At 34.9% G+C, this 23,202-nt stretch overlaps 1 protein-coding gene across 1 annotated transcript in view; it reads right to left on the minus strand.

Annotated features, from left to right (window-relative positions):
- The window catches only part of BRIP1 (BRCA1 interacting protein C-terminal helicase 1), a 183,703-nt gene that overhangs the window by 119,618 nt on the left and 40,883 nt on the right, over positions 1-23,202 (minus strand). Inside the window, exons 6-8 of the mRNA XM_030922502.1 lie at positions 14,790-15,080; positions 7,770-7,991; positions 5,372-5,571 (exon numbers count right to left, since the gene is read on the minus strand). Of these exons, the coding sequence (XP_030778362.1) occupies positions 5,372-5,571; positions 7,770-7,991; positions 14,790-15,080 (713 nt within the window). The remainder of the gene's footprint in view (positions 1-5,371; positions 5,572-7,769; positions 7,992-14,789; positions 15,081-23,202) is intronic.

Here is a 23,202-nt window from a genome sequence, read left to right on the forward strand (position 1 = left end):
GTGGATTCACATTGCTTTACTTAGCTAATGTCGCTTCAACTGAGAGCCAGGTGTTACGTACTTATCCCAAATATATATAAAAGGAAATGCAAAACAACCTAATAAAGAAATTAAAGTGTTACATATTAACACAAAAAAGAGAATTACTAGAAAATATATCAATACATTCATTGATCTATATACACATTCATACATTAAGTGTTTGAATGCCTATTTTATTCTAGACATTGTTCTGGGTAGTGAAAATAACAGCAGTTAAATAAAATAGGCAAGGTCCTTACTCTCCTGGAAATTACATTCTACTAAAGGGAGACAGGAATAAACATAAAAACAAATACATAAATAAGAAAATATCAGGTAGCCATGGGATACTATACAGCCATAAAAAAGAATGAGAACATGTCCTTTATGGGAACATGGATGGAGCTGGAGATCATTATCCTTAACAAACTAATGCAGGAACAGAAAATCAAATACTACATGTTCTCAATTGTGAGAGCTAAATGATGAGAACACCTGGGCAAGAGGGGAACAGCACATATCGGATGGTGTAGGGTTGGAGAAGGGAAGACGATCAGGAAAAATAACTAATGACTATAAGGCTTAATACCTGCGTGATGAAATAATATGTACAAGAAACCCCCATAACATGTTTACCTATATAACAAACCTGCACATGTACCCCTGAACTTAAAAGTTAAAAAACGTTCTAATAAAATGAAAAAAAAAAAAAAATCAGGTAATGATATACAAATAAATTATGAAAATAAATTAGTTTAATATAACCTAGTTGCTACTTTAATTTCAGTGTCAAGAATGCTCTCCCTGACGTGACATTTATTCTAACAACTGAATGCAAAAAGTATCCAGTCATGGGAGAATCAGAAAGAAAGAAATATCCAAGCAGAAGGAATAGCTAGGAGAAAGGTCCTGAGGTGGTTAGAAAATTTTGCTTGTTTGAGGACCTGAAAGAAAGCTAATGTGGTTTGCAGCACAATGAGTAAAAATGAATAATGGTATGAACAATGTCAGAGTGATAAGTAGAAATCAGGTCATCCTGAGTCACGATAAGAAATCTGAATTTATTCAAAGTGCAATGGGATGGGGTTTTTTTTATTTTTAATTTTTGTGGGTATATAGTAGGTGTATATATTTATGGGGTACATGTTTTGATACAGGCATGCAATACATAATAATCACATCATGGAAGATGGGGTATCCATCCTCTCAAACATTAATCCTTTGTGTTACAAGTAATCCAATTATATTATTTTAGTCATTTTTAAATGTACAGTTAAATCATCATTGACTACAGTCACACTGTTGTGCTGTCAAATACTAGGACTTATTCATTCATTCTATTTTTCTTTTCTTTGTACTCATTAACCAACCCCACCTCTCCTGTGATCCCCACCTACCACCCTTCCCAGCCTCTAGTAAACCATCCTTCTACTCTCTATCTCAATGGATTAAATTGTTTTCATTTTTAGATCCCACAAATAAGTGAGAATATGTGCTTTTTGTCTTTCTGTGCCTGGCTTATTTCACTTAACACAGTGATCTCCAATTTTATCCATGTTGTTGGAAATGACAAGATCTCCTTCTGTGTTATAGTTGAGTGGTACTCCATTATGTATATGTACCACATTTTTTTTTTTTTTTTTTTTTTTTTGAGACGGAGTCTTGCTCTGTCACCCGAGCTGGAGTGCAGTGGCGGGATCTCAGCTCACTGCAAGCTCCGCCTCCTGGTTTACGCCATTCTCCTGGCTCAGCCTCCCGAGTAGCTGGGACTACAGGCGCCCGCCACCTCGCCCGGCTAGTTTTTTGTATTTTTAGTAGAGACGGGGTTTCACCGTGTTAGCCAGGATGGTCTCGATCTCCTGACCTCGTGATCCGCCCGTCTCGGCCTCCCAAAGTGCTGGGATTACAGGCTTGAGCCACCGCGCCCGGCCGTACCACATTTTCTTTATCCATTCATCTGTTGATAGACATTTAGGTTGCTTTCAAATCTTGACTGCTGTGAATATTGCTGCAGCAAACATGGGAGTACAGATACACTTTTGATATACTGATTTCCTTTATTTGGGGTATGTATCTAGCAGTGGGATTGCTGGATCGTTTGGTAGCTCTAGTGTTAGTTTTTTGAGGAACTTTCAAATTGTTCTCCATAGTGGTTGTCCTAATTTACATTCCCACCAACAGTGTACAAGGATTGTCTTTTCTCCACATCCTCGCCAGCATTTGTTGTTACCTGTCTTGCATAAAAGTCATTTTAACTGCGGTAAGGTGATATCTCATTGTAGTTTTGATCAGCAGAGAAATGCTGATCAATGATGTTGAGCGCCTTTTCATATGTCTGACTGCCATTTGTATGTCTTCTTTAGAGAAATATCTATTCAAATCTTTTGTCGATTTTTAATTAAATTATTAGATTTTTTCGTACAGAGTTGTTTGAGCTCCTTATATATTCTGGTTATTAATCCCTTGTCAGATCTGTAGTTTGCAAATATTTCCTCCCATTCTGTGGGTTGCCTTGTCACTTTGTTGATTGTTTCCCTTGCTCTGCAGCAGCTTTTTAACTTGATGTGATCCCATCTGTGCATTTTTGCTTCGGTTACCTGTGCTTGTGAGGTATTGCTCAAGAAGTTTTTCCCCAGACCGATGTCCTGGAGAGTTTTTCCAATGTTTTCTGGTAGTAGTTTCATAGTTTGAGGTTGTAGATTTGTCTTTAATCTATTTTGATTTGATTTTTGTTAATGGTGAAAGATAGGGGTCTCGTTTTATTCTCCTGCATATGGATATCCAGTTTTCCCGGCACCATTTATTGAAGAGACTGTCTTTCCCTCAGTGTATGTTCGTGGCACCTATGTCAAAAATGAGTTCACTGTAGGTGTGTGGATTTGTTTCTGAGTTTTCTGTTCTGTTCCATTGATCTGTGTGTCTGTTTTTATGCCAGTACCGTCCTGTTTTGGTGGAAAGGTTTTAAATACAGAGTTTTAAATAAAAGAGAGACTATCTATCTTACATGTTTAAAAAATGATTCTAGCTACCAAGCTAGAATTGATTACTGGAGAAAGATGAGTGAAAGTAGAGACCTGTTAGGAGGTTGTTATAATATTCTTGTTAAGAGAAGATTGTAGGGTAGATATGCACAGTCAATGAAATTTAGGAACTGTGGATATACTGTGCAGGTGGCATCTATAAGACTTACTCATTGATTGGATGAGGTGAGGCAGTAAGGATATTATCAAGGATAATATTTAACTTTTTTATTTGAGGAAACAGAACACAGGGGAAGGGAAGGAATTTTGTTTTAGATGTAAAGTTGAAATGTCTATTCGATATCCAAAAAGAGCTATAAAGTAGAAAGTTGGATATGAGAATGGCATTCTAGGGAGAGACTGAAGCTAGAGACAGAGGTTCAGGCCTCACCAGCACTGCAGATTATATTCTAAGCTATAATACTATAAGTTATTTAGGGAAAATAGAGCTACAAAAGAAACTAGGTCCCAGTACCAAGTAAGTCCTGAGGCACTCCAACATTTAAATATCAAAAAGAATAAGAATTATCAAAAGAAATGATAAAAGAATGGACTGTGAGAAGGAGGAAAACCAGAGATGTCACAGAAGCTAAGACAAAAATGCTTTTCAAAGAGGTAGTCATCAACTACCCAACACTACTGACTGGCTGAGATAAAAGAAACAATAATCTCTGTATTTGGCAATATAGAGATCACTGGTGATCTTGATAAGAACAGCTTGCATAGAATTGTCCAGAGAGTAACACTGCTAGGATCTATGAGGGAAGAATGTCAAGTGAGAAAACAGAATTAGCAACTATAGACAACTCTTTCAACAAACTATGTTGTAAAATAAAAATCACAAAAATCTGCATACCACCACCAGAAAAGACACAAGCAAATGGCAAAATGGGGTGGAAAGTATTTACAACTCTTATTGCAGGCAAAGATTTTAATTCCCTAATATATGAATGGGGTTTTATAAATCATTAAGAAAAAGAACCACAATAAGAACAAAAAAAGAACAGAGATGTCAACAGGCAGTTGACACAAAAGGAAATATAAATGGCCTTTAAAGATGCTTAATTTCATGCATATTAAGGAAAATGAATATTAAAACTACATTGGGATACACTTTTCACCTAGCAGGCTAGAAAAAAACAATTTTCATACTCTTATACATTGCTGGTAGAAGCATACATTAGCCCCCCTGTCATCCACCTATTGTGTAAATGTTAGCAATATCTATTGAAATTACAAATATGTCTATGCTTTCACCCAACAACTCCACTTCTAAACACTTTCCTATAGATATATTTGCATACAAATGAAATTATGTATGTTCAAAGTTATTCATTACAGCAGTATAAGAGCAAAAGACTAGAAACAACCTCCTCTGTTAATCAGAGGCTGGTTAAATAAACTATTGCATATCTATCTAATGGAATTGTAGTTATCTATTTTTTTTAAACTGAGAAAGCTTTCTAGGTCTTAACATGGAAAGGTCTCCAAAATACACTGTGAACTGAAAAAAGCAAGTTGCAGAAAAATGCATGTATAGTATGCCATCATTTGGACGAAAATGAGGGACAACAAAATGTATCTAATATTGGCTTCATAAATGAGTAATATGCATTGAATGATAAACTCGTTTAGGAGAACACAGACATTAAACAGATCAGGGATGAAACTGGAAGGAGGTTTTTACTATACAAATTTGTATACATTTTATCTTCAAACCATGTGACTGTATAACATTCAAATTTTTTTAAAGTATAATGTGAAGGAAACAGAAAAATGCTACAATAAATGAAATGGGATTCAGAGTTAGGAATTTTTTTCCTATGGTAACAAGATTCTAGATCAACAACTTAATGTCTAATAAAAAAATTAGTGTAAATTTTCATAAAGCTAGTACTAAATATATTATTTCAGAGTACTGAAATCTTGATTAATTAAAACCCATGAAACTAGAATCCTATTTAAATTGGAGAATAAAGCAATACATTAAAGCCATGATCCAGAATTTTAAAATATATTAATTAAAAGCATGTTTTATTTATAGGTTCAATATCCTATACACATCTTTTGGGGCTATTACATTATCCTGCCAAATTAGGAATAAGATTCACAATTATTCATTTTTTTAAATCACTTATGTTCATTATATTCTTGTGAACAAGACAAAAGGTTGGACTAGCCTTGTTTTTAAAGCTTAATTGGCAAGGAACAATCCATTTCCCAAGAAGCCTAGTTAACCAAAGTATACTGACTTTAAAATACTCTGGCATAATCAAACATATTTTTCATATAAAGGCAGCACAAATACACTACTAGACAAATATTCTTACTTAATGAGGCTATAGCACACAGCTCGTAGGGGTTCATGATCTTTCCTCCTTATATTATTGTTGACCATACTATCTAGTTCATCCCGAGCAAACCGAAGCTGAACTTCTGTTACACTGTAACTTGCTGATTCCCGAGCACAGTCCTCGATGTTATGAGCTTCATCTAAAATGACAACCTGTTCTTTCAGATTTAAATCCATCTATAAGATAAAAGAATTTTCTTGTAAAACATTTGGCAAAATAGATTTAACAATAGCAGGCAAGGTATTTCATTTAAAAATTCACACTATAGGCCAATATTGCAAATGCAATTACATAAGCAACTGATTCTAGGTCTTAAATAAAACTTCTGAAGCACTATGGCCAACCAAATGTCAGCTATACATTATGGATTTTGCCATTTTTCACTCTTAAAATACTTTGCAAACCTATCAACAACACCAAAAATATGTAAGTGAGCCTGGATCAAGATATCACTGGCTACACAGAAGGGTACAAAATCCCACTATGAAAATGTTTCCAACATAATTTTACAAACTAAGTATAAGACCTTTAAAAGTAAATAACAATACAAGATTAAAATGACTTAAAATACTAACATAATACAACATATATGTTTTGTTTTAATCTGTCCTGCAGTCCTTCTCCAACATGGGAGTTGGAGAATTGTTCTTCTCCAACTCTCATGTGATGCTGGCAGGACTATTAACCTGTGAATCAAAGGACATCCCCACTTTCACAATGGGGGTAAGGCCCAGGATTGTCAGTTAAATAGAGTATTCCATCCTTCTGTGGTCACAGTGACTGGTTCAGGTTCAGGAATAGACATGAGATCCATGTTAGGCCAGAGTAATCTGGAGGGACTACTATGTGGTCATGCTCTTTTCTCCAGGTGAGTTAGCTGCTTATGGTTATCTTTGTTCCATAAGCAAGAGAGAGAACTTGCCTGAGAATAAAGCCATCACAATAAAGAGAAGCAAGTATTTTTTCTTAAGCTTTTTTTAGGGTGGGTTTATGTCACGTTCTATAGAAGGAGTACTGACTAATACAAGGAACTGTCACAAAGCAATTGTCAATGAGTTATTTTGAGGAAGTAAGAATACAAAGAAGGCTGAAAAGTTATGAAAAAACCATGGAAGAGTAGGAAATATATTGGGGTTTAAAAGATAAGTAGGATTTGAATTTGGACAAAGAGTGGGCAGGGCATTCCCAAGAGGTGTCATCAAAAGCAAAGATAAAGAACAAGGTATCCTCAAGGGATTATGAGGTAATTTTTGAAGGATTCAAATGGGGCAGATTCAGGTCAGACTATTGAGTATCTTGAGTATAAGCTTAAGAAATATGAACTTTATCTCATGAGCAAAGGAAGCAATAGATTTTGAAGCAGATAAAAGGATGTAATAAAAGCAACATTTGGAAAACTGACCTGGCATTGATATGCACAGTATCTCAGAAGGAAGAGAACTAGTTAAGAGATAACCAAATAAAAGGTAGGATAGAAGGGGTAGTAAACATAATGCCTATTAATTTGGATCTTAAAGAAATAGAAAGCTGAGATGAATTGTGCAGTCAGACTTGAAGACAGGAATAACAAATGACTACGCCAAGTTATTTACTTTTTGTCTTATGCGGTTAACAATTTCATGTCTCTAAAAAGAACCAGGCAAATAAACACAAATGCCATTATCTGAAGTTCACTTTTCAAAAGCTCACAAGGCATAATTTTATTCTCCCAACATAAGTTTTTCAAAACACAGTTTTTTCAGAGAAATGTTTTTAAATAATTCTTTTTGAATATTCATAAATGCAAAGAGAAATCCTGCTGTAATCCCACTTTAGTCACTATGTTCCTTAAAACTGCTTGTTATTTTGGAAATTAAAATGAGTGGGTTGATTTTAACACACGTTAGGGGCTGGGCGCGGTGGCTCAAGCCTGTAATCCCAGCACTTTGGGAGGCCGAGACGGGCGGATCACGAGGTCAGGAGATCGAGACCATCCTGGCTAACACGGTGAAACCCCGTCTCTACTAAAAAATACAAAAAACTTAGCCGGGCGAGGTGACGGGCGCCTGTAGTCCCAGCTACTCGGGAGGCTGAGGCAGGAGAATGGCGTGAACCCGGGAGGCGGAGCTTGCAGTGAGCTGAGATCTGGCCACAGCACTCCAGCCTGGGCGGCAGAGCGAGACTCCGTCTCAAAAAACAAACAAACAAACAAAACAAAACAAAAAACAAAAAAAAAACACGTTAGGATATGTTTTCAGTACTCTAATATGTTTATACAAATTTATTTACATAAATTAAAGCAAAAAAACACATTAAAACATCTAAAAGCTTTTAAATTCAACATTTATATCCCCATAAGTAGGAAAAAAGTTCTAATTTTTACACATATACTCACACTTTCCCTTATTTGTGCATCTAGAAGATAGTTGTAGGGACAAAATATGATGTCAGCATCTTGTATTAGTTCTCGGGCTGTGTAATATGGACAGGCCTTTAGTTTCTTCCCCAGGCTGACAAGTTCTTCTATATCCCAGGCTTTGCACATCCCTTGGAAAGTCTGTAATGTGTGCTGATCACTAATTTTATGAACTCCATGATAAAAATAGCAGGATTTTCCCTAGAAACAAATATGCATAACTGAAATGTGAACCAATATTGGAATAGAAGGAATAAAATAAGCTTATCTCAGAATTTGAGGAACATCATTAAAGCCACAAGGCTAAGATTTTACTGGTTATGCCACCACACCCGGCTAATTTTTTGTCTTTTTTGAGACAATAACATAGCTACAATCACAACAAAGTTTGGTTGACTCAGACTTAGATAGAACTCCAAATCAGAAGAGCTCCAAATACCCTAAATTAACTTGAAAAAAAATTTTTAAAAATATGTTTGTTATGGCTTTTTTTTCTGATTAAACTGATGTTAGGCATGAAATATTTCTGAAAGGATTCACAAAACAATGGTATCACTGGTTGCTTCCAAGGATGAGAATTAAGTGACTGGGCACAGGAGTGAGAGATTTTTCTCTGTAGACCCTTTTGTACCTTTTCAACTTTAAGCCATGTGACAGTATTTCTTATTCAAATATAAACAAGAAGGAAAGAAGGTAAGTAGGTAGGTTGGAATGTCCTGAGGGAAAAAAAGAAAGTAAGAGTATTCATTACAAAAAATTCAGAAGTACCAAAAAAAGCCTAAACTATCCATAATTCTATTACACAAAGAATGCACTAGGAACATTTTGGTGTATTTCGTTTCGTATTTCTTCTATACATGTGTATATAAGGATATCTCTACAATGTTAAAATAACAAGAACAAGCTAGGCACGATTACAGGTGTGAGCACTTTGGAAGGCTGTGGCAAAAGGACTGTTTTGGGTGAGGAGTTTGATACCAGCCTGGGCAATGTAGCAAGACCCTGTCTCTACAAAAAAATAAAAAATTTGCCAGGATTGGTGGTGTACATCAGTGGTCCTAGCTACTCAGGAGGCCGAGGCAGGAGGATCACTTCAACCCAGGAGTTCGAGGATGCAGTGAGCTATGATCACGCCACTGCACTCCGGCCTGGGTGACAAAACAAAGCCCTATCTCCAAATAGTAATAAAAACAAGAACAAAGCAAATGTTCCCCAGGCATTGAGGATTACTAACAATCCAGCCACAGTAAATAAAAATGTTTATAAAACTGTATTCTCTTTATTTTTTTCTGGTTAGCGTATTAAAAATCATACCAGGAAAATCTTCTGACATCACTAAGCATCTTTTCATTGCTGCTCATATATGTACATTGAATTAATGTGCCACAGCTGATGAACCAGTTTTCTTATTACTGGACTTACACACTGTTACCAATTTCCACTTTAGATATAAGGCTGCAGTGAGCATTCTTATGCTGGTTTCCAAATATTTTCTTAGTCTATATTTTTAGAAATAGCATTATGGGATCAGACGCTATGAAGTATTTTTAAGTTTCTTGAAAACATATAGTGAAATTATCCTCTAGAAAGTATATACTGTTTTGCATTACCCTTTTCCCACATCCTTGTCAACACTGACGTTATCTTTTCTTATCTCTATTTTAAAAGTAAAAAACAGAATCTTGTTTTGATTTGTATTTTTTAGTTTCTAGCAAAGTTTAACATAGTGTTGTATGAATAGTCTAACAAGGTTCAACAGTAATTTGTGTTTCTTCTTTTGTTATCTACTAACGCCCTTTGCCACACTATTACCTTTTTTTTTTCAGAGATGGGAGTCTCACTCTGTCACCCAGGCTGGAGTGCAATGGTGTGATCCAATCTTGGTTCACTGCAACCTCCACCTCCCAGGTTCAAGCGATTCTTGTGCCTCAGTCACCAAGTAGCTGGAACCACAAGTGTATCACCACATATGGCTCCTTTTTTGTAGAGACAGGGTTTCTTCATGTTGCTCAGGCTGGTCTCGAACTCCTGAGCTCAAGTGATCTGCCCGCCTTGGCCTCCCAAAGTACTGGAATTACAGGCACGAGCCACTGCACTCCACCCCATTCTATCACTGGAAATAAAAAAATTTCATTACAGGTTGGGCACAGTGGCTCATGCCTATAATCCCAACATTTTGAGAGGCCAAGGCCGGAGGACTGCATGAGCCAAGGAGTTCAAGACCAGCTGGGCAGCATAGGGAGACTCAATCTCTACAAAAAAACAACAAAAAAAGTAAACCACAGTGAGCAGTGACCATGCTACTGCACTCCAGCCTGGGCAACAGAGTGAAATCCTGTCTCAAAACAAAAAATATTCATTACATGCATTAATAAAAAAATAAAATGTTTGATAAAACCCAGCCCTAACAAGAGTGTCTCATATACTATTAAAAATGTATAAAATTAGAAAAGTATACATATTTTTAGAAGTCTAAAATTCTAGTAGTAGAAGTACATAGGCAATTTGTCAAAAAACTACTAAAATTTAAAAGTTTACCATTAATGTGAATAGATATACCCTGTACTGTTAAATAGCCAAAAAACTGAAAATAAACCAAATGTCTACCCATAAGGGACATGTTAAATAAGTTACGGTAAATTAATACAAAAGCTTTAGCCCTTAAAAATGATTGAGATTTGTCTATGTGTTGATTAGGCTCTCTATGTTAAGTGAGAAAAACGTGTTGCATAATGTGTATAGAATGATTAAATTCATGTAAACTGCTTTTTTAAAGAATATATATACACATACATTATAACGGATACATTTTTTAAACGTTCTGGTAGAATATATATAAAATTTTACAGTAATTACCTTAAAGGGTTAAGGAGATGGAGGATCTAGAAAAAGAGAGCCTCTCTTTTCATTTTCTTTTTTTTTTTTTCTTTTTTTTTGAGACGGAGTCTGGCTCTGTCGCCCAGGGTGGAGTGCAGTGGCCGGATCTCGGCTCACTGCAAGCTCCGCCTCCCGGGTTTACGCCATTCTCCTGCCTCAGCCTCCCCAGTAGCTGGGACTACAGGCACCCGCCACCTCGCCCGGCTAGTTTTTTGTATTTTTTAGTAGAGACGGGGTTTCACCGTGTTAGCCAGGATGGTCTCGATCTCCTGACCTCGTGATCCGCCCGTCTCGGCCTCCCAAAGTGCTGGGATTACAGGCTTGAGCCACCGTGCCCGGCCTCTTTTCATTTTCTAACCACATACATGTACTACTTTTCTTTTTCAATTGTCATTGGAACTAAATGATAGAATAATGGGCTACTTTTATTTTAATTAATTATACATATTTATTTTAAAAAGATTTTGAAATAAAAATACTTATTTTTCCTAGTTTGCTATCCTTAACAAAAAACAACCATATATAAAATATATAAATTATATTAGGGATAAAAGACTTTGAGGTAGCTATATATATATATATATACACACACACACATATATTTTTTGTATTTTATAGTTTCTAGCAAGGTTTAACATAATATTGTATGAATAGTGTAACAAGGTTCAGCAGTAATTTGAATGTCTTCTTTTATGTTATCTACTAATGTCCTTTGCCATTGTATTACTGGAAATAAAAAATTTCATTACAGGCTGAGTGCAGCGGCTCATGCTTATAGTCCTAACACTTTGAGAGGCCAAGGCGAGATGAACTATACTCTCTCTCTGTATATATACATGTATAGATATACACACGTATATCTATATATGTATATATGTGTGTATATATACACACGAATATGTATATATGTGTGTATATATACATGTATATATACACACACATATATGCATATATATAAATCTTATATTTATATGTATTTTTATCTATGAATTATCTAAAAGGAGAATCTGTGTTTTCAAAACATAAATACATCAGTACATACACAAATGTATCTAGATATTGCTAGAACAAAGTAAACCATAGAAGATTCATAACCTATAAAAGAATGTCAGCAAATCAAAGGACAAGACATGAATAGCTGAGGACCAGTTCTCCTAAAGCTTTGTATTCAGCCATGTTAAAGGATGCTACCTGTAGGTCCTCCAAAGTATTAAAAATAAAAATTAGGAGGAAAGGACTCATCTAACTATATTTAGGCCATTTTCTACATTATTTTCACTTACTTTCTCTAACCTCTACTGTTCTTATTCTTCATACTGTGTCAACTTCTCCCTACCTCAATGCCATCTTTGGATTTTGTTTCTAGTGTAATCAAAATAGCAATGGATGAGGAATCAGAAAATTTGGGTTCTGGTTCCTCCTTGCTAATTACTTGTCTGACTGAGCAAACTTCAGGGCCCATTTTTCTCATGTGACTCAGCATCAAAAGAACATTTGAACCACAGGCTTGTAAGATTCCTTCTGACTCACTGACTATATCATCTCTAAAATTCCTTCCAGCTCTAAAATTCTGTGATTCAGGTAAAAATGTGTCAATCATCTTTCACACTCAGTTTGATACAGACTGAGTTTAATAACAGGACTATTCACCATTTCTTCATCCCAAGCTTCTTCCATACAATTCTGAAAGCTTATCTTTATACAAAATGATCACTAAAGTGCGTTTAGAGTCTATGACTATGAGCTATAAAGTCTCATTTTAACCAAAAAAAGATGTATATCTAAAATAATATTTCAGAATTGTCATTCCTAACTCTAGTTAAAATTATTTTTTCTTAACTGAAACAAAAATTAACTTTTAACAGATAAGTGCATACTTTTCCAGTATAAGGGCACTTTAGTAAAAGAAACAATGAACAAAAACACATGTGCCTTGGATCAAGCCAAAAAATCAGAAAGTTTACACTTTAAGGGCAGTTAGAATGATACCCCTCTGCAGGCTGATAGTAAAACCAGAAAAGCTCATCCATTTTAGCAGTGTAACACAACCCTGAGGAAGTCTGTCAATTGAAGTGTTATCACACTTTAAACACTTTCATTCAAATTGTCAGTTATCTGTTTATCATTTCGCTTTGGTAATTCAGTCACAGTAAACACAGACACCTATGGTGACTTTGTAATTGGCTTCATTACAATACCAAATTACTAAGGGGGCTTGAGAACAAGAAAGAGGACGTTCATGTATGCCGATGAGGTAAGCATTCTGGGGCAGAATTAGGTCAAGGCAAACCACAAGCAGGTATCTTCAATTATTCATATTACTAATATTCAAAAATAAAATACCTGTTCACTTTAAGACAAACTAAAGGCCAATGAAAAATTCAGAACATTGAAGTCTACTTTTTATTTTAACATGATTCAAACTTATGAATAAAGATCAATAAAAACATAACCAGCACTGTAGGATTCTAGGTTACACAAAATGAAACTGCCTTCAATACACAATCTTACACTTTATCATTGCTTTTACCAATGTATTTTACCAATGTATGTTTTTGGTTGTTTGTTTTTGAGACAGAGTCTTGCCCGCCTTGGCCTCCCAAAGTGCTAGGATTACAGGCATGAGCCATCATGCCTGGCCAACGTATTTTTTACAAATACATAATAATTTCCCCAATAACAAGTAAAATAAAAAAAGATAAAAATATGGTGACAATACCAGCAAGTCTTCTTCCATAGGCTATATAGCCAAAAAGTAAATTTGAAGCATTTGGGGAATTCAGCATATCACTTAGTCACTATGGAAAGCAGTCACTCATGTATGAAATGTATGGAGTTTTACCTTTATAAAGAGCTTTATTTTATTGTTTTTGAACACTTGACACTTAATACTTTCATCTCTCCTGGAAGAGAAATTTTTTAATATACAGAGTAAAGGGATTTCACAATTCCTCAGTTAGAAGAACTCTTTGGAAATAAATATGACTGTAGAATTTCAACAATGGCTTTGATTCAGTAATTCTGTATTCTCTCCTGGCTCTGAACAAGTCACTCAAGTTTTGCCACTGGAACACTTTACTACTTATACTTTATAATCTCATTTGAATATCTGTTGACGTATCTTTTGACTATCCCTAAATAAAGCTTAAATACATTTTCATCTAATAAAAGAGAGTATTAAGGACAAAAAGCATAAAACAAAATAAGTAATTCACATTATATGGTAAGGGGTGCTATATCAATGAAATGAAACTCTGGGGGCTATAGCTCACAGTTTTTTGTGTAGAACCAACTCTAATAAGATACTAGTGAAAAACAAAACAACTCTCAAAATACATTAAAATATCACTGGTCACTTCATAGTTATCAATTTATGGTTCACTGATTTTGGGGTATAATTTCATACTTGCAACTTCAATTTTAGAGTAAAATAATTGTCACACCAGAACATAGGCTCCCAAACTAATATTGCCAAAAAAAAAAATTATTTGAAAGTCACATAAGTCTTTAGAAAGAAAGACTTCTCTATTGTCACCAAGCCCAAATTCATATTATTCTAATTTCCTTGGAAATTTTCAAAACCACCAATGACATCTTTTTAAAGTTAATAATTTAGTATAACTTTTAAAAGAGGGGTTTGTATTAATCAGAATTATGAGGTGGGATAATCATTATATTTCTCATTCAATTAAAAAAATCCAGTTTGCCTGAACAGAGAGCCTAAATAAACTATCTGCTTTTGAAGTTTTTAAGTATGTAAAGTATATTAATTAGATCTAATTAGACTAAATCATTTAAACACTTCTGTCTCCTCATATGACATCATCCAAGTTTGACTATTTTTGGCAGCAGGATTTAAAAGAAGAAACTAAGATATCTGACTACAACAGAAATTAACTTCAAGGAATTAAATATCCCCAAGCTTTAAAACCAAATCCCATACTTTAAAACTTGACTCAAGATTTTCTTACGGTAAAATTATTTTTTAAAAGATATCAATACTAGCAGTTAATTTGATTTTCCGAAGTTGATTATCACTAAAATGTACATACAAAACACATATTGAGTAATTTAAATATTTTCAGCCTTATATTTTCTCTAAAACAAAATAATTTTACTCACATTTCTCCCATCTAGCAACTCCATGCACTTCTCATTTCTGTTGAAGTTACCAACTACCTCAGGATGGACACAAGTATGATCCCTGCTGGAAAGAATAGTCATCGGGACCCTTGAATATGCTGTCCTCCGGAGCTCTCTAGTAATCTGAGCAATCTGCTTGTGTGTGCGTGTCCCAAAATATATTTTGGGTATCTTGGATTTCCCTGCATGATCCTTCTTAATGGTATTCGACGACTCTTGACTGTTTCCTTGTTTAGTAGAACAACAGCACCTAGAACAGTGGCCAGGGGGCTGTAAGAAAGGAAAGAAATGATAACTAATATCTAAGCTACCATAAAAAAAGTTATCAAACCTCACATGGAATTAGAACCTGTAAGTAATGAATCACAATGGTCAAATAAAGAGAAATTACAAGAAATTATAGTATCTAAAACTTGCCATTAAAGAAAAAACTACAAATACAATTTAAAATTGGTCCTCATTCTTTTAAAAGTTATAAATGATATTTCCACATTTGCACACTTTCTAACATACCACTCTAACTCTCCATTTCCAAATGTTTTGAGTACATTTTAACTTTAACTCTCCTCTTTCATAAATTATAAAAGTGATAAAGTAGGAACAATTTTAATTTTTTCTTAGGCTTCATATGAACTTGTGATATTATAGTTTAGAGTTAATAGTTTTGTTCACAGCATAGTTCATTCAAATATTCCTTAATACACCAATGCTTTTGAAGTGCTTTTAAATATCGTTTACAAAAGAATAGAATTATCAAGTTGAATCTAAAGTATCACTTAACAACTTCAAGAAGAGAGAATTCTTCTTTAGCAAAGGTACGAAAATAAATGCAAAATATTAATATTTAATAATGAAAGCAGGTTGCTGGTGTGGAACAAGTATATCTGAAATTCAATTACCTGTCATGGAACGTAAACCCATCAGTAAAATTATCATCCAGGATAGTTTTTCCCAGACAATTTCACTTGTAACTCAGTTTCATAACTGAAATAGTTATATAAATGTCTCTTTAAACAAACCATATGGAGCATCAGGAATATAGTCTACTTAATCTACCTGAATTTTCTCTTCTGTTTCCAAATCCTCAAATACTAAAAAAAAAAAAAAGAAGTTTAATGCTATATATTAGAACTCACATGTTCTTAATAACGACTCCCTTCTAAGTCTCCATTATTACACCAAATGACACAGAACAAAGTCTCATTTTAGAGAAAGAGTGTAAAATGGTTAATTTATAGAAGTGGTCATTGATGGGGAAAGAAAAAAGGTAAATAGCATTGTAACTTAAAAGACTGAGTGCTAAAGAGTTTTAATTTAGTAGAACACACACTCTACTTGACTTTTTTATTATTATTATTGTAATCAGTAAGATTAGCCTTCATAAACAAATGCTAAGTCATAGCATGTTACACCACAATACTGGGGATCAAGCTGTCTTTTAGCCTCAACTCAGTGGAAAAGCAAGTTCAAATTACTCCCAGTCTCACTCAACCGTGTCCGCCATTAAATATTACAATACATGATAGAATGGATGTAAATGTGACCCTTCTGGAGCTGTCACTCACTGGGATAAAAGGTTCACTGATGTGCCAAATAAATAGTCAGTCAAAGCAGATAAAGTTACAGCCATGCTGGAATTGTTACATTCTCCTCTCAGGTTGCCAGTAACAGCAGATTTCATTACAGAGTGCTGCCACATTAAATAGCCAGTTCCAAATATCCTGCCTTCTATATTGAATAATTACTTATTCACTAAAAGGATAAAAAGAAGAGTTATGAATGGGGCTCTTGTCAACAGTGAGGCAGGAAACAGCTGACATGTGGTTTATGTTACATATGTTGCAATATCCAACAATTTATGGTCACAGAGAAAATGGAATGCAAATTATATCATGATATTTCTGACTGAATTCTTTTTTGGCTTTTGCAATGATCATATTAATCAATTAACATACAAAAAGAATTAAGGTAACTCAAGTAGAATTAATTTACTTTTTCATACCATCAATCATTGCGCTCAATTATACTATTTATCTTCCTTATGATACAGTTAAATTCATGTGAATACTAGAATGCTATGGCCCAATGCATTGTTATGTACTACATAGAGATATTATATCTAAGCATAAAAGTAATCCAACACAGTAGCTTTTTCTCAAGGCTGAGAAAACTTACTTTTTGATGTTATACTTTTCAACATCAATTCCACTTAAAGCTTTACCATCTACTCCTTTTAATTTCACCTTTTCTCTTGGTCAAAAAAAATTCAAACAATAATACAGAAATATTGTTTAAAAATCAACTATCCCATCATAAATAATTTAGTGTATAACTCACTGACCTTCATATATACATCTTTCATATCTTTTTCTCAAATAGAAAGGGATGCTATTATACAGTTTTACAACTAGATACTTTGTTTTCAAAGTTTTTAATTTTTAAAAAGGGTGAATTTGGCAGGAATAATTTAATGTTCTACTTATCTTTAAATGTTACACTAGTTGTGGTACTAACAAAAGCAAAAGATCAAGAACTAGTATCAGAAAACTTTTCTCACTAGAGTGACTTTAGTTAGGACCTTAAATCTGTTTTTCACTTCATAATTCAGAATACTATAAACCACAGCTAACTTTATATTAAACATATTTTTGTTGTTTTTTAAGTTGTAAAGTAATATGAACGAATTATAACATCTATGAACTTGACTAGACTCCTCAAGAAGATGGTTTTCCTTTTTTCTTTTTTTTTTTTTTTCTTTTTTTTTTTTTTTTTTTTGAGACAGACTTTCACTCTTTTTGCCCAGGCTGGAGTGCAATGGCATGATCTCGGCTTACTACAACCTCCGCCTTCCAGGTTCAAGTGAGTCTCCTGCCTCAGCCTCCGAGTAGCTGGGCTTACAGGCGTCCACCACTACGCCTGGCTAATTTTGTATTTTTAATAGAGACGGGGTTTCTCCATGTTGGTCAGGCTGGTCTCGAACTCCCAATGTCAGGTGATCCACCCTCCTCGGCCTCCCAAAGTGCTGGGATTACAGGCGTGAGCCACCATGCCTGGCCAAGAAGATGGTTTTCAATGGGCACTTAGGCAAGTAGGGAATACGGTAGAAATTAAAAGTTAATTATTTTTCCTTTGTATTATTAAACAGAAATTATTTCTCCAGAAGCGATCTTCTATTAAAGTTTCAATTTAAAAGATTTGGTACAGGCCAGGCACCGTGGCTCACATCTGTAATCCCAGCACTCTGGGAGGCCAAGGCAGGTGGATTGCTTGGGTCAGGAGTTCGAGACTAGCCTGGCCAACGTGGTGAAACCCCGTCTCTACTAAAAACACAAAAAGTAGCCAGGCATGGTGGCACGCGCCTGTAGTCCCAGATACTCGGGAGGCTGAGGCAGGTGAATCACTTGAACCAGGGAGGCAGAGGTTACTGTGAGTCAAGACCATGCCACTACACTCCAGCTTCGGTGGCAGAGCAAGATTCCATCTCAAAAATAAATAAATAATAAAATAAAAGATTTGGGGCCAGGCACGGTGGCTCAAGTCTGTAATCCCAGCACTTTGGGAGGCCGAGACGGGCGGATCACGAGGTCAGGAGATCGAGACCATCCTGGCTAACACGGTGAAACCCCGTTTCTACTAAAAAAATACAAAAAACTAGCCAGGCGAGGTGGCGGGCGCCTGTAGTCCCAGCTACTGGGGAGGCTGAGGCAGGAGAATGGCGTAAACACGGGAGGCGGAGCTTGCAGTGAGCTGAGATCCGGCCACTGCGCTCCAGCCTGGGCGACAGAGCGAGACTCCGTCTCAAAAAAAAAAAAAAAAAGATTTGGCACAATCATATTTGAAGAAGACAGAAAAACTCATTGTAGTAATATAAGAAAGGCTTCAAAAAGTCACTTACTTTATAACAAAAGATAATTACCTATATCAAAATCAGCAACTTTCAATGCTCTAAGAAAACTAGAGGAAGGATCCTGATGCCAGCAGTGTCAGGAGATCGGAATATCCCCCAATCGAATTACCAGGTTAATACTTTATGGCCTCTCTCTGAACCCCTTTGATCCAGGGGTCTTAAAACAATTAGATGAATAAAATTAAACAATTTCATATCTCTTATTGAGTATTTTTCCTGCTAAGAAATGATCATATTTATCTTTCACAAAGACTTTTTTCTTTTCCCTTTGCTATTTAAATTGACAGAGATTTCCTTTCCTCCAGGAAACTACAGAATAAATTTTATAATATTCATTCTCATCCAATATATCTGAAAATCAATATATCAAACACATGGGCTTCCCAAAATCTGTAACCTCTAAGACCTGTAAGTGGTACACAGTGCCAGAACCAAACTCTTTAAGAAATGGCTTCTTCTCCAAGCTAGAAACTGTTCAGAGTCCTTTTACTTCAAAAAAAGGCAAGAAAACCCAACCCAAGTAACTGCAAAAATATACTATCATTAAAAAAAAAAAACACACACAAGAGATACATGTGGATGTGACAGCTATAATATTTCCATGTGCAGTAGCCAATTGTTTAAAATACATTTCAAATCTACAATTACCAAAACTGTTCTAATAGAACATCAGCAACCAAGGATTTTCAGAAAATTTTTCTTGTGTTTAATAAATTATATTCCCTCTCTTGTTCCATTATATAAAGACATGCCTAAATTCTTTCAAGGATAAAGGATTCGAAGATTTGATCTTGAAAGAAAGGCGAATTGCTGAGTCCTTTTCACTATTCCTTTCACAAGCTATAATTATAAGTTCAAATGGTAACATACCACAATGTCAACTTCTAAAGTTTTATAACTTTCTCCAAACTTTCCCTACTACTCACACAAAAAATATACTATGCCTAAATATCTGAAAAATAAGCATGGTGATTAAATATTTTTAGAAATGGAAAATGATAAAGAAATAGTTAGGAACTAATTTTATTGCCAAAGAAGAAGTTCCTTTGCTAACTGTAAATCAGGAGAGATTCTCAAAGGAGACTACAAATTGAATTCCAAAAGCAAGCATGACTATGAAAACTAAGTATATAAAGAAGTAGAGAGAAAAAGAGACTGAAGAGAAACCTGTTTGAATGAAATAAAAGGAAAACTAGGTCAATGAAACAGTAAAAAAAAAAAAATACAAAAACTTGTATTTTTCCATAACTTTCCACATGTGCATGTATTGTCTTTCCAACCACACTGTAAATTCCTTGAAGACAGAAACTATGTCTTACATTTCTTTATATAGCTCATTCATTGAGAGTGGTGTTTTGAACATAACTGTAATGTAGCTTTTTTTAAATTGATGAATTATGACTAAATGTCCCTGAACCAAATTCTGTACCCATGCATTACAATTAAATCTGACAGATGCTTAAATTATGTCCTAATTTGAAGTGCTGCACATATCAAAAAGTTACTTCAAAATCCAGATTAGCTTTTAAAGGAAAAAGTACAGGACAATTACTATTTTTCAAGGCCAAAAAGAAAAATCATCTTATGCTAGTATTTTAATAATGACAAACATATATCCCAATATTTTCATTATTAATAATACTGCCATTTTTTAAGGCTGTGCTTGTGCTAAGCATTTTTCATGTAATATCCCATTTCATTCATTCATTGACTCAAGAGACATTAGAATCCCTGATATATCAAGCCACGGAGAAGACAATGACAAGGATCACCTCATCTTACTGACAGAGAGCTTCATTCTTAAATTGTTCTACAAAGTGTAGTTCTTGGAGTTTATCAAACCATTTTCACTCATAAACTAAGGAATTGTTTAAAGTTAGTTCTATTATTTTATGCATGCAATTACAAAATATTCCTAAGTATAATCTTCAAGTTTTATTTCATAAAAATTGTTTTAACTTATTAGTTGACATTTAAATCAAATATGTTATAACAAGATCTATGTTATATCCCCCAAGGGAAAAATAAAAAACAAAAACTTTCAATTAATAGAGTCTTTAAAGCAAGAGTCAGCAAAACAGCCAGATAGTAAACATTTTAAGCTTCAAAGGCTATATGGTCTCTTCTTTCATAGGAAGATATCTTTTATGATCCAAATGTAGAGAAGGATTTCCTAAAACAATAAACCAAAAGCACAAATGACTGAAAACACAGCTTCATTAACATGTTAAACTTCTATTTAAAAATACATATTCCTTAAAGAAAGAAAGAAAAATAGGGAGAAAGGGGCACAGGTTGACAGAAGATATTTGCAATGCATACAATCAAGTGAGGATCAGTATCTACAATATATAAAGAATTCCAGTAAATCTATTTTTAAAAGACAAACCCTACAGGAAACCAAGAACAGGCAAATCACAAAAGAGAAAAGCTGAAAGGCTAATAAGTATCTGAAAAGATGTGCCATCTAACGTACAACTTCACTAGTAATTAGGAAAATGCAAATTAAAGCCATAATTAGATTCCATTTCCTATCCACCAGAAGAAACTCTTATTCACTGCTGATCTAAGTATAAATTGGCACAACTACTTGAGAGCAAATTGGTGATCTAGTGAAATCAAAGATACATACACCCTTTGACCCAGCATGACACTGTTAGGTACACATGCTAGAAAAACTCTTGCAAATTAAGACAGATACAAGAGGAATATTAATTGCAGCATTGTTTTAATAGTGAGAAAAACAAGCTACATGTATCAACAGAAGGAATGGATAAGTAAATTGCGGGGCTTTTTCCAATCAATGGAATAATATTATAATGAAAAAATATGAATGACAGTTGTATACATCGACGTCGATAAACATGAACAAGCAGTTGAACAGGCTGAGTATGGCTTAAACAAAATTTCATTTTCACCATAAAATTCTAAATAAGTGGATGATAGAAATAAAAATATAAAACTTCAGGTAGAGAGTGAGGAATCACGACTATGGAAGACAATCTTTAAAGCTAACAACTGTCATGAAAAATATACCTGAAAAATGCTAGAAGTGCTGGAAAACACACACACACACACACACACACACAGTTAATATACTCTGTTCTGGTTTCTCCTCAGTTGTTTCATACCTGGCAGAATAGCTTTCATCTTAACACCTCCTCCCCAAGTTTTCAACCTACTTTATTAGGAAATGGGTTCTCAAATTAGGGTCCATGGGCTGTTACAGATCACCAAGAAACTACAGACACAATTTTGTGTGCATTTTTAGAAGTGAACCCATAACTTTCACCAGGTGCTCAAAGGAGATTGTGACTGATTTGGGTGAGGGCTTTATTCCAGAACTGATATCTGGTTTTATAACAAAAATCAAATGGAAACAACATTTTCTTTACAACCAAATTAACCAGACATAGTTATTCTGTAAAGGAATAAACAGTAGTCAAAAGAAGACAATTTCATAAATGTTCCTCCACTGCTTCTGAACTCATTTATATTGTAATGTTTGTTAATTAACTAATATTAACATAAGGCTAAAATACTTAGTTCACTAATGTATATTTCTTTTTTTTTTGAGGCGGAGTCTCGCTCTGTCGCCCGGACTGGAGTGCAGTGGCCGGATCTCAGCTCACTGCAAGCTCCGCCTCCCGGGTTTATGCCATTCTCCTGCCTCAGCCTCCCGAGTAGCTGGGACTACAGGCGCCTGCCACCTCGCCTGGCTAGTTTTTGTATTTTTAGTAGAGACGGGGTTTCACCGTGTTAGCCAGGATGGTCTCGATCTCCTGACCTCGTGATCCGCCCGTCTCGGCCTCCCAAAGTGCTGGGATTACAGGCTTGAGCCACCGCGCCCGGCCCACTAATGTATATTTCTAACTTCTTTTTACAGATAAAAAAGGAAACTCAAAAGAATTATTCAAGTTCCCACAAAATATGTAATAAATTTGTGGAGTAAGTTGAAATTCATAACTTTAAATCTTAAAGTGAAGCTTTTAACAGGATTGTTTTCATCTACCACTTAAGCAAAAAAGCAAAATACTGTCCTTTATTTCAAAAAGTCATGCACATGAAGAGCTAGTTCATTGGTAAAAGGCCAATGAACATAGAATTATACTACAATCTTTGAGACATAAAAAAGAGTTTGTTAATCTTTATCAACCATTTGCTGTTGTCCGAGCCATCTAAACAGGTACTGAATGCCTGTTGTGCAAAATCTCACATTAGCACACACTCTAGTAAGATAGCAAAAGTAACATAACTATACCTTTTCAACTATTCTTTTTTAAAAATTCAAACAGTAGTAGTACCCTACTGCCACCGTTTCATGATTATACTGCACAAAGCAGCTGTTTATCCACTCACAGCAACCAGCAGGTGAACCTGATTCAATATTTATCACAGGCTTTCACAGATCACTGCTAACCAAGCAAACGTTTTAATTAAGCTGGAACTTGCTTCAAAGAGCTCATTCAAGATGTCAATCAGCAG

This window comes from Rhinopithecus roxellana, chromosome 19, assembly GCF_007565055.1.
Source record: "Rhinopithecus roxellana isolate Shanxi Qingling chromosome 19, ASM756505v1, whole genome shotgun sequence".
Classification (NCBI taxonomy): Eukaryota; Metazoa; Chordata; class Mammalia; order Primates; family Cercopithecidae; genus Rhinopithecus; species Rhinopithecus roxellana.